Source organism: Pteropus alecto, unplaced genomic scaffold (assembly GCF_000325575.1).
Source record: "Pteropus alecto unplaced genomic scaffold, ASM32557v1 scaffold87, whole genome shotgun sequence".
NCBI classification, from domain to species: Eukaryota; Metazoa; Chordata; class Mammalia; order Chiroptera; family Pteropodidae; genus Pteropus; species Pteropus alecto.
In genome coordinates, this window is record NW_006443225.1 from 12,510,086 (window position 1) to 12,523,781 (window position 13,696).

General features: G+C 44.8%; 1 protein-coding gene across 1 annotated transcript in view; it reads left to right on the top strand.

The window, feature by feature from the left end:
• Window positions 1-13,696, top strand: part of SULF1 (sulfatase 1) — a 121,239-nt gene that overhangs the window by 88,121 nt on the left and 19,422 nt on the right. The window contains exons 9-12 of the mRNA XM_006924018.3: window positions 89-264; window positions 1,498-1,626; window positions 1,881-1,937; window positions 2,723-2,852. Of these exons, the coding sequence (XP_006924080.1) occupies window positions 89-264; window positions 1,498-1,626; window positions 1,881-1,937; window positions 2,723-2,852 (492 nt within the window). The remainder of the gene's footprint in view (window positions 1-88; window positions 265-1,497; window positions 1,627-1,880; window positions 1,938-2,722; window positions 2,853-13,696) is intronic.

Genomic DNA, 13,696 nt, shown 5'->3' on the forward strand with positions numbered 1-13,696 from the left:
AATAATGGAAAAAAGATTTGGGAGAAGTCGCACCGTCGTCATCTCGGCCATCGCAGTCACTCTGACTTGTCCCCATGCTGTCTTTCAGCTGTATAACATGCTGGTGGAAACGGGGGAGCTGGAAAACACCTACATCATCTACACCGCCGACCACGGTTACCACATCGGGCAGTTCGGACTGGTCAAGGGCAAATCCATGCCGTATGATTTTGACATCCGCGTGCCTTTCTTTATTCGTGGCCCGAGCGTAGAACCAGGCTCAGTGTACGTATCTCTTTGTCGGCGGCCTTCAGCCGTCGTAGCTCATGTACGTCGGACATAATTTGATTACGGAGCTCAGTGTCTGGTTGCTTTTCATCCAGAACAAAAAAAGCGGGGTATGTAGGTTGGTAATTTAGAAGATGAAAGCCTATACCCCGCCCCGCCCCCCACCACATGTTACATTAACTAAAGTATACTATTTAAAGAGAAAGGAAAAACAACTGTATCAGTGATTCATTTTCTCAAACTGGCCAGACTCCATGTTACATGGGCCGTGTACGATGCAGAATGTGATCTGTAGGGATCTCATCTTGAGTGCCTTCTGCTTCGTTTTTTGTTTTAATTATTCCTAAAGAATTTTTTTAATTAAATTTTTAAAAAGCATGATTTTCTTTTAAAAGAGGCCTGAAGGACTGGAGTTCTATTTCTGTCACCTTGGGCAAGCCACTGCGTCCCTTTGCATCTCTGTTTTCTCATTGTTTCGTACGCCCTGCCTGCCGCGACAGAGCATTTTGTATGAGATGAGATCGCGTACATGAAACACTTACGGAAAGAAGGAAAGTAAAGAATGCGAGTAGAATTCAAAAGCTGGTCCTTAAAGAAAAGGTAGCCTGGACCCCAGAGTTAACAGTGAGGAAGCTCAGGGGGTAGCGTGCGTACCTCTGTAGGCGCCCCCAGTCCCGAAGCAGCAGCGTCTGGCCCAGAACCTGGACATCAGAGTCTCGTCTCTGTGCCTCCCGGGGAGAAGGCAGTGACAGGAGGGAGGGCTTCTGTGGAGAGCGTTATTATGTCTCTTCAGGGCGTTGCAAACACCTTAGGGATAGTCGGAACTAGAGTCAGAAGGCTTTGTGTTGGAAAGACCAACTATAAAACCCGGGTCCTTCCTCGAAGATTGATTTAAAGCCTTAGTTCAACAGAGGAGTTACAGGCCATCGGGTTTTGGAAGAGAGTATGCTCCCTAGAAAAACCGTGTGTCAGAGTTTGTCTGACAGTCTGGCCAGAGCTCAGGGGTCTGGACATCACTCCAACCCCGACTGTGACAGACAGTTAACTTTGCTCTGTGCCATCACTGCTGACCAGTCAGCCACCCTGCCAAATGTAGCCTACTCTCCATAGGCGACCAGGAGACGGGGGAGGGGCACTGAAAGCCAGTGAGTCGTGCTGTGGAGAAAACTGTCCTTAGTGCTACTCTCCACTGGCGCCGGGTCTGGGACCTAACCATCTGTCCCTTTGCAGAGTCCCGCAGATCGTTCTAAATATCGACCTGGCACCTACGATCCTGGACATCGCTGGGCTCGACCCACCTCCCGATGTGGACGGCAAGTCTGTCCTCAAACTTCTGGACCTGGAAAAGCCAGGTAACAGGTATGGCCATTTTCTTTCCCTCTGCCCGTCCCAGGCACACTGGCACCCAGAGGCAGCCAGCATCTGAAAGAGGTGGAGGCTGGCGTGCGTCCCCCCGAGCCGAGAATTTCTCAGTTGTTTGTGTGTAGCGTGTTGATGGAGACGCAGACAAGGCTGTGGGAAGTGAGAGGTGTTCCTTTAAATAAACCGTTAGCACAGATCCGCTGGGAAAAACGTCCAGATGCCAACTGTAAATATTATTATTTTGCTTGCAGGTTTCGCACAAACAAGAAGGCCAAAATTTGGCGGGATACATTCCTCGTGGAGAGAGGGTAATTACTGGTCCCTGGGCCACTTCTGGGAACCGGTCCTAGTGGGCAGCTCTCGCTGCTGACTATTTTTCCCCCTTGTTTTGGTTTACTAAGCATGCAGATTTTGTAAGCCTAGTAACGAGATGAACGATTTGCTAGTCATTGTTTAAAACGCTGGCCAGCAGGCTAAATATCGTTGCATCAGAATTGCAAAGAATAAATTCTAAAAGACACCAAAGCCTTTATATGGCTATGGATTTCAATGCTGCATTTCTCAGCCTTGAAACTTAACCAGTCCATCGACTTTCTTAACCGTCCTTTCCAAATCCTACCTGACATCTTTCTACTTCTTTTCCTTATGTGCCTTTCTTAGTTTTAAATATACAAATATATGAGATTATAAATATCTCTGTAGTTACTTCTGGGTTTCCCCTTTTGATTTATAATGCTCATTGTCTTTGGTTTTCTCCATACACACATTGAAAGAAATTATTTCTATAATTGCTTTTTAGCAAAAAGAATTTTGAGCCTATAAAGCTAAACATTTATGTCCAAAGTTTTGACATTAATGCTTTGCAGGAAAATGATTTTTCCTATCCTGAGTTCTCATCTTTATAATACCTGGCTTGTCACAAAGAACTCATCAAATGTTGAACCCCTGTGGTTAGAGCCTTAACATCTATTTCTTGCTCTTTGAAGAATGGGAAGTCATGTGACAGGGAAGAGAAAGAGAACAGGCAGGTAGGTCTCAGGGAAGGTAACTCAGATCGTTTCTCACATAAGAAGCTTTTCTCTTTCTGTCAAAGGAAATTTCTACGTAAGAAGGAAGACTCCAGCAAGAATATCCAACAGTCAAATCACTTGCCCAAATATGAGAGGGTCAAAGAGCTATGCCAGCAGTCCAGGTACCAGACAGCCTGCGAACAACCTGGACAGGTGAGTGGCTCCGCTTTGCTTCACCACTGCCCACGTGCATCTCCATTTCTCATTTAAAAGGTTTTCAACATATAAAATAATGTACATGTCTGTATAAGTAAGTTTTCCATAGCGATTGTGGAATGTTCACTATGACACCTCTCCCCTGACTGAGAATTGTCTCACTGGTCCAAACTAGCCTCCCTCCTCACTGCTCAGGCTTCTTCTAGTTAAAGAGGATGGTGTTCTCAGAGAGAGTTCTAGATATCCACCCTATTAGCCAACACCAGTTCAAGATATCCGTCACATGAAACGGTAGCCCGGTTAGAAAAATCAGAGACCGGTTCTATCTGAGGAGAGGCACCACCCTTGAGGTCATCGAGAAGGATCGAGAGGCTGCTTAGCCAAGTTCATAGGTAGATGCTGAGTCTCTGGGCGTTGAACCACCCAAGAGCCATGATGGAGTCTTCCTACTCTGGAATAAGTCAGATGTCACCTAACTCAGAGAAGGGGACAGAATCAATGACCAAGGATGGAGAATGAAAAGGGAAACCATATTCTGTTTGTTTATTGTTTCTGCCTCAGTTCACAGAATTTCTGACATCACCTATTTCATTGGAATGATCCTTCTTCATTCATAAAAACATTACGATAGAATTCAGGGCTACCCAGAATATTAACTGCTATCAGTGAGAACTACAGAAATACCATGTGATGAATTAACATAGACCTGAGTTTAAGGAAGGTGAGAACGTGTGAACACAAACTATTTTAAGCACTCCTCGTGGAAATCTGTACTCACTAAAAGAAATGCTATGTCATGATAAAAGGAACTGAGCGTCTGCCTCAGTCACTCCAAGTTAGACCAAAATCGGAGGAAAGAGAAACATAACTAATATTTATCAAGTGTTTATCTTATGTGAAGCACTGTGTATGGGGTTTTATATGCATTGGCTCAATTTAATCCTCACATCCATCAAGTGAGGTAAGCGTTGTCATCTCCATTCAATGGGCAGCTGATGAGTGGCAGAGCTGAGCCGTCTGCTTCAAAAACTCAGGCCCCTCGCTGCCTTCCTAGGTAAGTCACATTAACTAGTATTTATCAAGCATTTATCTTATGTGAAGCACTGTGTATGGGGTTTTATATGCATTGGCTCAATTTAATCCTCACATCCATCAAGTGAGGTAAGCGTTGTCATCTCCATTCAATGGGCAGCTGGTGAGTGGCAGAGCTGAGCTGTCTGCTTCAAAAACTCAGGCCCCTCGCTGCCTTCCTAGGTAAGTCACATTAACTAGGTGAAGAGAAGATCAAATCTGCTGAGACTTTTTTAAAAAAAAAAACTTATCTGACCTCTAGATACCACACAATTAGCCAACACCAGTCCAACATATCAGATGCATGAAATGAGCAGCCCGGTTAATATTCAAATGGCCTCATTCATTATACTCTTTTTATAAGGGATCCAGCTTACTGAAGAAACGTTCATCATAAACAACTTGATGCTCCTACTCGCTGGATTTCCGCATCCTTTTGCGCACAGGGATCCCTTCGAAATAGACAAGGGTGAGGTGGGAAGGCCGGCGAAGGAAGGGGTGACACCAGGCCCTCAGGGCACCCTGGGAAGTCTTCATTTGCAAGTGTTCAGGGGAGAAGCTTAGACTTATTCATTATATTTTAATTTGAAGTCCTCTGATCCTTCTTATGGAGGCTCGAAGTATCGTTATGACTAAGACCTCAGGATTGTTTCGTATCGTTAACAAGACTTGTGCCCCAGCCTCAGTGGGCTCGTTTACTTCTGTTTAGCAGCTGGAAATGTTCGGTGTGAAATATGCCTCGTGCAGATGTGTGGTCTTGTTACTAGTTTAGCCCTCTAAGCGGCAAAGCATTATTACTGCTGGAGAATAAGGCAAACTGCCTCTTTTTTAGCAGATAGTTTTGCAAACCTCTCCGCGTGGCTCGCGCCGAAATTTGAATATCTGTCTTAAGGGGAAAATGGAGCATAAACGCGATTATGGTATTTGGCCCAAGCTCTTCGCTCGCGTGCTGAATGCTAACTACCTCAAAAACTTCACTTGGCCTTTTCATATTTTCCTAAACTTGTTTTGCCTCTGTGAAATGCTTTACTATCGAGCTCCCTGGAATTTTCCTCTGCTGGTTTATTTCTGTGTTAAGCGTTTTGAATTCGGATTCCAGCGCATGAATATGTAACATGAGCAACAATCTCTTTTAGAAGTGCCTGAAGTAGCGAGACAGGAAATGAGACTACATCCCGATGGCGATTTTCTTAAGAGTCTGGGAACATCGAGAAAACGTGGAGCTTCTTTGAGGCGGTTAGCGCATCTCTAGGTCAAACCTGACCTAGCTAAGTTGTGTTCTGTAGAATCTTTATATGTTTTGGCCTTTTGCTCTTTCTGTCTGGCTACTTTTTAGTTATAATATCGCTGACATTTAAAGAGGAAGAAAAAGGTCTGGAATCATGGGATCGTACTGTGCAGGGTCAAGGAGACAGCCAAGGCTGGAACTAAGTTGCCTGGAATCTCTTCTCTTGACAATGACTTCATACCTGGCCCACGGCCCGTGTTTGCGTCTCCAGTGCAGGGTGCTCAAAGGCAAGGCAGTCTTCTGCTTCATTTGACCCTCCATGGGGTGCAAAGGAAAAATCAGCACAATTGGCCCTGTTCCCTGTAGTCCTGATCCCCAGGGAGATAGCACGTGCCCCTTCCCTCCATACCCCCATGCCTGCTCACCTGAGGCATGCGGGGCAGGACCAGGGTGGATGCAGGAAGTAGAGTACATTTTAAGAAGAGTTGAAATCACAAGGTTTGGGTTAGAATATTGGCATCCAGTAATTTTAGTTATGTGTTCTGGGACAGGACACTTCATTGCTCCTGAGTCTCGGGTGTTCTCTCTCTAAAATGAAGAAAATGAATCTCAGCCTTGTGAGGACAAAGCGGTATCATCTATGCACAGGCTGGATGGCCCGTGAAGCGGTGTGCGGATGCTGGCTGGCGGTGCTGTTCCAGGCCCTCTCACCTGTTGTCTTCATTCCTGTGAAACCAACAGGGAGTGGAAATGGGCCGGAATCCCAGACATTTGGCATCCCTTCTCTTGCTGTGTGAACAGACAACCAGCAGGGACTAATTAAGACAGCATGGACATATGTGTGTGTGTGTGTATTACTTCCATGTTCCTGCAGTAATACTAGGCTGAGTGTGAATTCCCACCACTCTCTCAGCTGCCATTACACCCGCAAGTACATTTATGTCCACACACACACACACACGCACACACACACACACACACACACACGCACACTCTCTCTCATGTGCAGATCTCGACTTCTGTCTGAGAAGACTTTGGTCCGGCAGAGAACATAGACCAATGATGCTCAATTCTGGCTGCACATTAGAATCACGAGGCAGCCTTGGAAATGCTGCTGTTGGAGCCTCACCCCAGACAAATTAAATTAACTCAGAACCTCTGGGGATGGGACCCAGGCATCAGTGGTTTGGCTTTTTGTGTGTTGTGTTTTGTTTGGGTTTGTTTTGTTTCAAGCTCCTCAGATTCCCACGAGCAGCCAAAATTGAGAAGCATTCGCGCAGGGTAAGCCTTAGTTTTTCTTCTTCTTCTAGGTATAGATCTTTACTCCATAAGCAGGAGTTGCATAAAAGAGAAATTCCCTGGGCATTCAGTTTTGAAGTGTATTTTATATATAGTCTGTTATTTAAGAGTAAAAACCATTTTGTTTCTGTAGAGCAAAAGCCATGTCCCTTTGTGGAGTTGTTGAGTTCTGGCATCTTCACAAATGTAGTTTGCCTTTCTACTCCTGTATCCATATAAAATCAAAGATGGTTAAAATTCTAAAAGGACCCCAGCAGCAAGCAGAGGAAATAAGAATGTAGCTTATTGAGTATACACTGGTTTAGCTCCAGGATTTATGTTCTCATCCAAAAATTATCCCTCAGACCTTTTGTGACCAGCTGCACAGCAGAAATAAAAAGACATTTACCAGCAAGATCTGGCTGGAATTGCTAGTTTGCCAGAAATTGACAGAAACTCACTGAGCTCTGGTTAAAATAGCTGCGCGGCTCCCAGACATTTTCCCCCGGTTCCCCAGGTTCCAGCGGGGACCAGCAGAGGGACTGAGCCCCGCTGCCATCCCCTGGCACGACCCCCTGCCTGCACAGGGCCTAGTGTGGACAGCTCAGCCTCTAAAGCTTGCCTCCTCCTCCCTCAGCCCGCACGCAACAGCCGTGCACCTACTCAGATGTTTAGGCGTCTGTGCGTTTTTCACAATGCAAACCGCAGAGTTCAACGTCAAACCATCTTTAATGGTGTTGCCAACAAGTCAGAAACAGACAAACGTAAGGACAGATGCCACTCGCAAACCACATCGCGTGGCCCCGCCCTGTTTCGTCTGTGCGACAGTATCTTATCTCCCACGGCTCCCTAACAAATGCTCTGGTAAGGTGCCCCTCCTCCCGTCACTTAGATAGAACTGTCTGTCCGCGTGCAGGTGGCTGCCTCTGCCTTCCCGCAGGCTGGCCCCTCCACTGAGGCCCACCCGACACCTCATACTCTGCCCCAGCCTCTCTCCTTTCCTATTGGTGTCCTGGCCAAGGAGCCTTAGTATGACATCTTGGTATGTGACACAGACAAGTTACTTAACCTAACTCTGCCTCAGTTTCTTTACCTATAAAATGGGCATAGTGGTACCTGCCTCAGAGGGCGGCTGTAAACATTAGATGAGTTAAACATCTCATATTAAGCATCTGGAACAGTGCCTGGCTTATAACAAGCACTCGGCCAACGCGGAGTATGGGCCTTGGTCTATTCACCGGTTTCATTGTCCCTGAGCTGCAAGAACTGTACTTCTTTCAACATTTCAACCCCGACTTTTACAAGTAATCACCCGGGTTAAAATCTAAAGGAGGAAACGTATTCTCCCTCATCAGCTTCTTCCTGCTTTCCACTCTCTCCCCTGTCCCACCTCACCCCATCTCAAAAAAAAAAAAACAGGAGAAAATCGAAAATGGCTCGAGCTAAGTAGCAGTTTGAACAAGGATGTTTATATGGTCTTTCTGCCTTCCCCACTATCGAGATAAAATTTCTAAACGCGCACCCACATGCAGGTAACTGCTTCTCATGAAGTGGGTACTGGCCTAAAGGATAATCGGTTAGTCAGAAATTGCTGTATGATTGCTGCATTTCAGAGCAGCTGTCCCCAACCTTTTTGGTACCAGGGACCGGTGCTCCCATGAGAATCTAATGCCCGATGATGCTAGGTGGAGCCAAGGCGGTGATGCCAGCACTGGGGAGCGGCCGCAAATGCAGATGGAGCTTCGCTTGCTCACCCACCGCTCACCTCCTGCTGTATGGCCCGGTTCCTAACAGGCCAGAGACCGGTACTGGTCCACAGCCTGGGGGTTGGGAGACCCCTATTTTAAAGAATATGATTTGGCCTGCGTTATGACCAAATCCACGTAATAAGACATATAATAATGGAGGAATTATCTGTGTGTGGAAAATTCAGCTTTCATTGCAGTGGAACTCGAAAAACTTGTAGCCAGATTTTTTGTTTCTCCCTCAAGAAAATGGGCATAAGTAGGGATAAATAAGAATATAGAACATTCTGAAGCAAGTTGAGAAATAACATACAATTCAAAACATGGAAACTGTGACGGTCACCTAGCGGCCGCGCAGGAAGGGACCAGCCTTCTGTCATCTGATGCTGTGCTCGGCTTGCGACATGGACCATTTGACACCTGAAAGCTGTTCTAGAAAACAGATATTTATGCCCATTTTAAATATGATGAGACTGAAGCTCAGACAGGAAAGTAACTTGATCAAAGTGTCACAGCTAGAAAGGTGACAAGTATAAGTTCCAACTGAGATCTACGTGATTCAAAGCCACAGTCTCCTCACGAAATAATAATTACAATGTTATGTAGGGTTTACACCTCGGAAACACTTGCCCAAGGATTGGAAAACCACTTTTAAAGGTCAATTATGATAGTATTGAATCAGACTCTGATTCACATAGTGCATCTTTTCCTCAGACCTCCGAAAACACTCAACAATTTATCCTCATGGCATATCCTTGAGGCCAGGAGGAGCAAGTATTATTTTACCAGATGTGGAATCTGGAAGAACAAAGAGATTCTGCAGTTTGCTCAAGGCCATAAAGTTACCAGAGAAAGAAAATTAAAATCGAGGTCTTCAGATCCCTGGCCTAATACTTATCTCCGTTATGAATGGCTGCCTCTCATCAAGTTGACATTAGGCAAACTCTTTGAGGAATAAACTGTGTGTGTGTGTAATAATAATGATAATCATAACAGCGGCTCCTCTGCTGAGTGCCCACCACGGACTGACTTCCTGTACGTTATCTGTAATGCCTGTGTCCCTGTAGAAGCTTAGACTGTGTGGCTGTCTTGCTCAAGGCCACCAGCAATGTGATAAAGCTGGGCATTCAGATCCAGGGTTTCTTAGCTTGAAAGTCCAGATTTTTTACATTGATGTGGGTGTAAAATACGATTCCCAAGTCCCAGGCAGAATATAGATGGTATTATTCACTACTACAATAAGTGATATTTCTATTCCAATAAATGAATGCTGGCGGTGCTTTAGGTTGTTGTGAAGATTAAATGATTAAATTTACATAAAGTGCTCTAGACCAGTACCTCGCATCAAGTAAGAATTTACTAAATGGTGATAATAATGGAGGTGACAATGGTGTTCAAAGGAATTGTTTGAAAGGCATTTGACATATATCTCATGAGGTTTGGTTCCACTAAACTAGCCACACACAGGGTCCTTGTACCAACATAGCCATCCTCCTCTCCTGCATCAGGTGTTATTTACCTACAGGTGTGTGTGTTTGTGTGTGTGTGTGTGTGTGTGTGTACACATCCCCATAATCACTCAAAAACACTAAGACATAATTATTGAACAGTGATTCGATGGTGAGCTAACGTCAGGGCACAATTTGGGAGTAAGAGACTTGATCCTTGTCCTTAATCTGAAGTTCCAGTGTGGTCGGAAAGGCTAAAATGAAGTAATAACAACTTAAGTTATGTAGATAGTTTCATCTAGCACCCCGCGCGCAGTAGGTCTGCAGAAACATCAGGGAGTGAATGCTTTCTAAACGGTGGAATTCCCACAAAGCAGGAAAGGAATTTGCAGGGGGAGTGAGTGGTCAGTGAAGCTGGAGACCATCTTCAGGTAATTGGATTTGGCCAATTACCTGATTTACTGATAAAGGTCAAGGCTGTAGATAAAAGTGAGACAGTGTGACATCTATGTTTCTGCAAGGGCACTTGTTTGAAAGAGCTCGCTCTCGAGGCCGACTCCAAGTCGCATCAGGTGCCTCATCTGAGATCATGCTTTCATCTGATTCCGGAAACTCTTATGAAATACAAAATCGTCTCATTATTTTGACCATTTAAATGGCATGTGACATGAGTTTCAGAGCAATTCTTTTAAAAATTCTCTTTCTTCGCCGCCCTCTATAAACTGTCAAGGAAGATGACCATTTTAGCTGAAGCTATTTCAAGGTTTTATTGCCCACCCATAAAAATTGGCATGATATTGAACACTAAAATGACTTGGCCAATGTGTGGCAATTACATTTCATTAAAATTCCTAGTACGCTTGCCACTAAGAAGATTGTCAAAGCCTCTAGCTAATTACTCTATCTAATAGGGTCTATGACTTATGCAAAGGGTCCACGGGATAGAGAATAATTGGCATTTTTGTCAGTGGCTCTTTAATACAAGAATGTATGTAGGTATATGTATAAATGTAGTGTATGTGGGTACATGTGTGTGTGCATGTGTGTTCACATGCATGCACATATGTATTTGATTTTGTACATACATCAGCAGTGCCAAGGGCAGTGCCAGACCTCAGGTGTGGTTAAATTCAACCCTTCAGGAAGGAAACAGCCTTTCCTCCTATCTCTCTCCCTGAGGAAGTCAGCAAGAATTTGGCTAATGGAAAAATGCAGGTCATATTCTAAATAGGCTAAGTCACTAAAAATTCTGCCTATACTTTTGTGCTCTACAAGAATCTACTTGTACCCTCAGCTCTTCCAGGCCACCCCCAACCCCCAACCCCCACCCCACACACACACACAAAGGCAGAATTTTTTAACGCACTGTGGTTATAAAACTAAGGAAGGTTTTCACCATAGTTGTGTGTTTTAAACATTAGTTTTTGTACTGAAGTTGAGATAAATTGCAACCACAAAAAGACAAAAGGCCATTATTTGTCCAGAATGAAGTTAGCCAATATTTCTGTCCGATAGAAAATACAGCAGTTCATAAGCTTCTACGTGGCTTGAATTGTGAATCCACCAATGGCTTCCTTTGCTACTGGAGGCATGAAGTAGTCACTTCTCATGTTTGTGAGTGTTTGAGGTAGAGATTACCCAGGTGGATAGATATATCTTAAACCATTTGGATTTGAGACAGATCTAGACAGACACTCAAGCACCATCGATTTCCAAACTTTATAGAACTATGAAAGGTTATTTATTTTGACAACGATTTCACCAGCACGAATTCTACGTGGCATATAATTATTTCTTAATACACTTGTGTATGAGTCTCTGACAACTTTTTTGAGAATTTCATGGCACCTCCCCAAGCCGATTGGGCATATGTAGGAATGCTACAAACCCAGGCTTGGAAATCCCTGGTCTCCGCATTAAATGGCAGAGCCGTGGGATAAGAAGACTCAGTTCTGTCACTCGTCAAGTCACTGTGGGACGAGAGTGAGAACTGGTTTAGCCACGAGCTGCTCACGTGTGCCGTTCGGCTGCCGTCATGTTCGGGCCTGGCTCCGTCAGCACTTTTCTTGACCCAGATCCTTTTCACGCGCACGCCTAAAACACATGCACCCGTCTCAAAGACTCATCCATCTGAGCTCCTGAGACCTAAAGCTATTCCTCCTGCCCTTTTCATGGGATCCGGCTGCAAAGAGGTCCAGTAACCAGATTTCGTGACTTTAAAGCAGTGTTTCTTGACCCCAGCTGCTCATTAGACTCACCAGGGGAGCTTTTGAAACTCCCATTGTCTGGCATAACTTCTGTGTGCCTAGTCAGGGCGACTTCATGGTTTGTTTGTGGGTTTTTTTTTTTTTGGTATGTTTGTTTGTTTTGGGGGGGAGGGTTATTGTTTTTTATTTAAATCATCTCTAACTTAATTAGTCCTTAGACCAATCTTATTTATGTTGCCTTTCACGGCTTTGTAAACAGGTAGTTAGTTGCCTTGGCTCTGAGCTCCTGCCTCTCAGGATGGAGAGGCTGAACATTTAAGACATTCTGTCCGAGCCACGAAAGAAAGTTGTAGCTTGATGTGGCTTGAAATAATCAAATTCAATAGCATCAAGAGTGTATAGGGGCTAAAGGGAAATCATGGAACGAGTTCTGTGTGTCTGAGATTTGGGAACTCTGTGGTAGAAACTCAAAGGCCACTGGCATAATTCAGCATTAATCGAAGGTGGATGACTCTGGAGGACAGAAAACAAGGCTGCACTCTGTCCCTCGGGCCACTGTGGATGGTGGCACACTATTTGGTACACAAGTGTCATTTGTCTGCTGACTAAGTCATCTGGGACCGTTGGTCAAACCTTGCCTTGTCTTAGGACACTTTGAAATCAAAACGTTACCCCAAATATTGTACAAGTACAACGAGGGGCTTTACGAGATTATTTTACGTGGTGCCTGAAAGAACGTCTTTTATTTAATCATTTTCTATGTTTTAACATATATTTGAAAATATATAGCTGAGACAACAACACATGATTTTACAATTGTTATTGCTTTGGCCACTGTTTAGAAATGTGTCCATTTAGAAATGTGTCCATCTAAACATAATTACACACAGGCGATACTCATAAAAGACAAAAAGTTTGATAACACTACACGATAGCATGTTGTGATAACCATGATCAACTTAAAATTAAGGTCGGTATTTTTTCTGCATCCCCAGTTAACATTTTAGGGAGGAAGAAAGGGGAGAATAAAAAATGAAAGGAAGGTAATTAGGTCTTTGAGATAGGGAGGACCCTATCTTAAAGGTAATTAGGTCTTTAAGATAGAAATGACCCCCAGGAGAAGCACTGATTGATTCTCAGGAAACAAGAGACACCTAGACCTGCTGCTGTGTCATAGGCATCCAGAACTAAGGTGGCTATATCTGCAGCAGTCCCTACAGAAGGCTCAGACTAGGAAACCCCATGCCAGCTCCCCGTGCACGTCTCTTGGGCAGGTGGATGATGTCTCTGGGAGCATCTTGCTCTGCCGGGCAAGGAAAGGCACGAAGGACAGCCAGACACGTCTGCTAACGTCTGGAGTGTATGCGAGTTGGCTCACCCCGCGATGGGCTCAGATTACACTCATCTCTGTCCCTCTCATGTGCCACTCTTCCTTCCCTGGCTTGCATTAGAAATTCGGGGGCCGAGGACAAAGCCTTCACTTTTGTTTTTCCGGAGAAAGAGGAGTCTGGGGAGCCAGCCCTGACAGCTGTGCTCTGTGCCTGGCGAAGGAAGGGCTTTCACGTGTTTCATTCAAGACTGTTGAGTCTGGATGCCCAGGATTTATATATTGATGTTGGGCTCTAGTGTCACGGAAGTAGTTCCGATTCCCAATGATTTTGTTGTCATGTGTATTTCCCTGCGACGAGAGATGTAACTAAGAGGACTGAGAGGCGACCTATTGCAGGGTCCCTTAAAAGCTTGCCTTTCTCCACGCGCTCTCAATTAACGGGGTTGCCTGCGCGTCTACACACGAACGCGGCAGTCCTCCGTAAAACGCACCTGGACCGGGGTCCGTAAGCTGCTTTCGCGTTGGCTTTTGCAG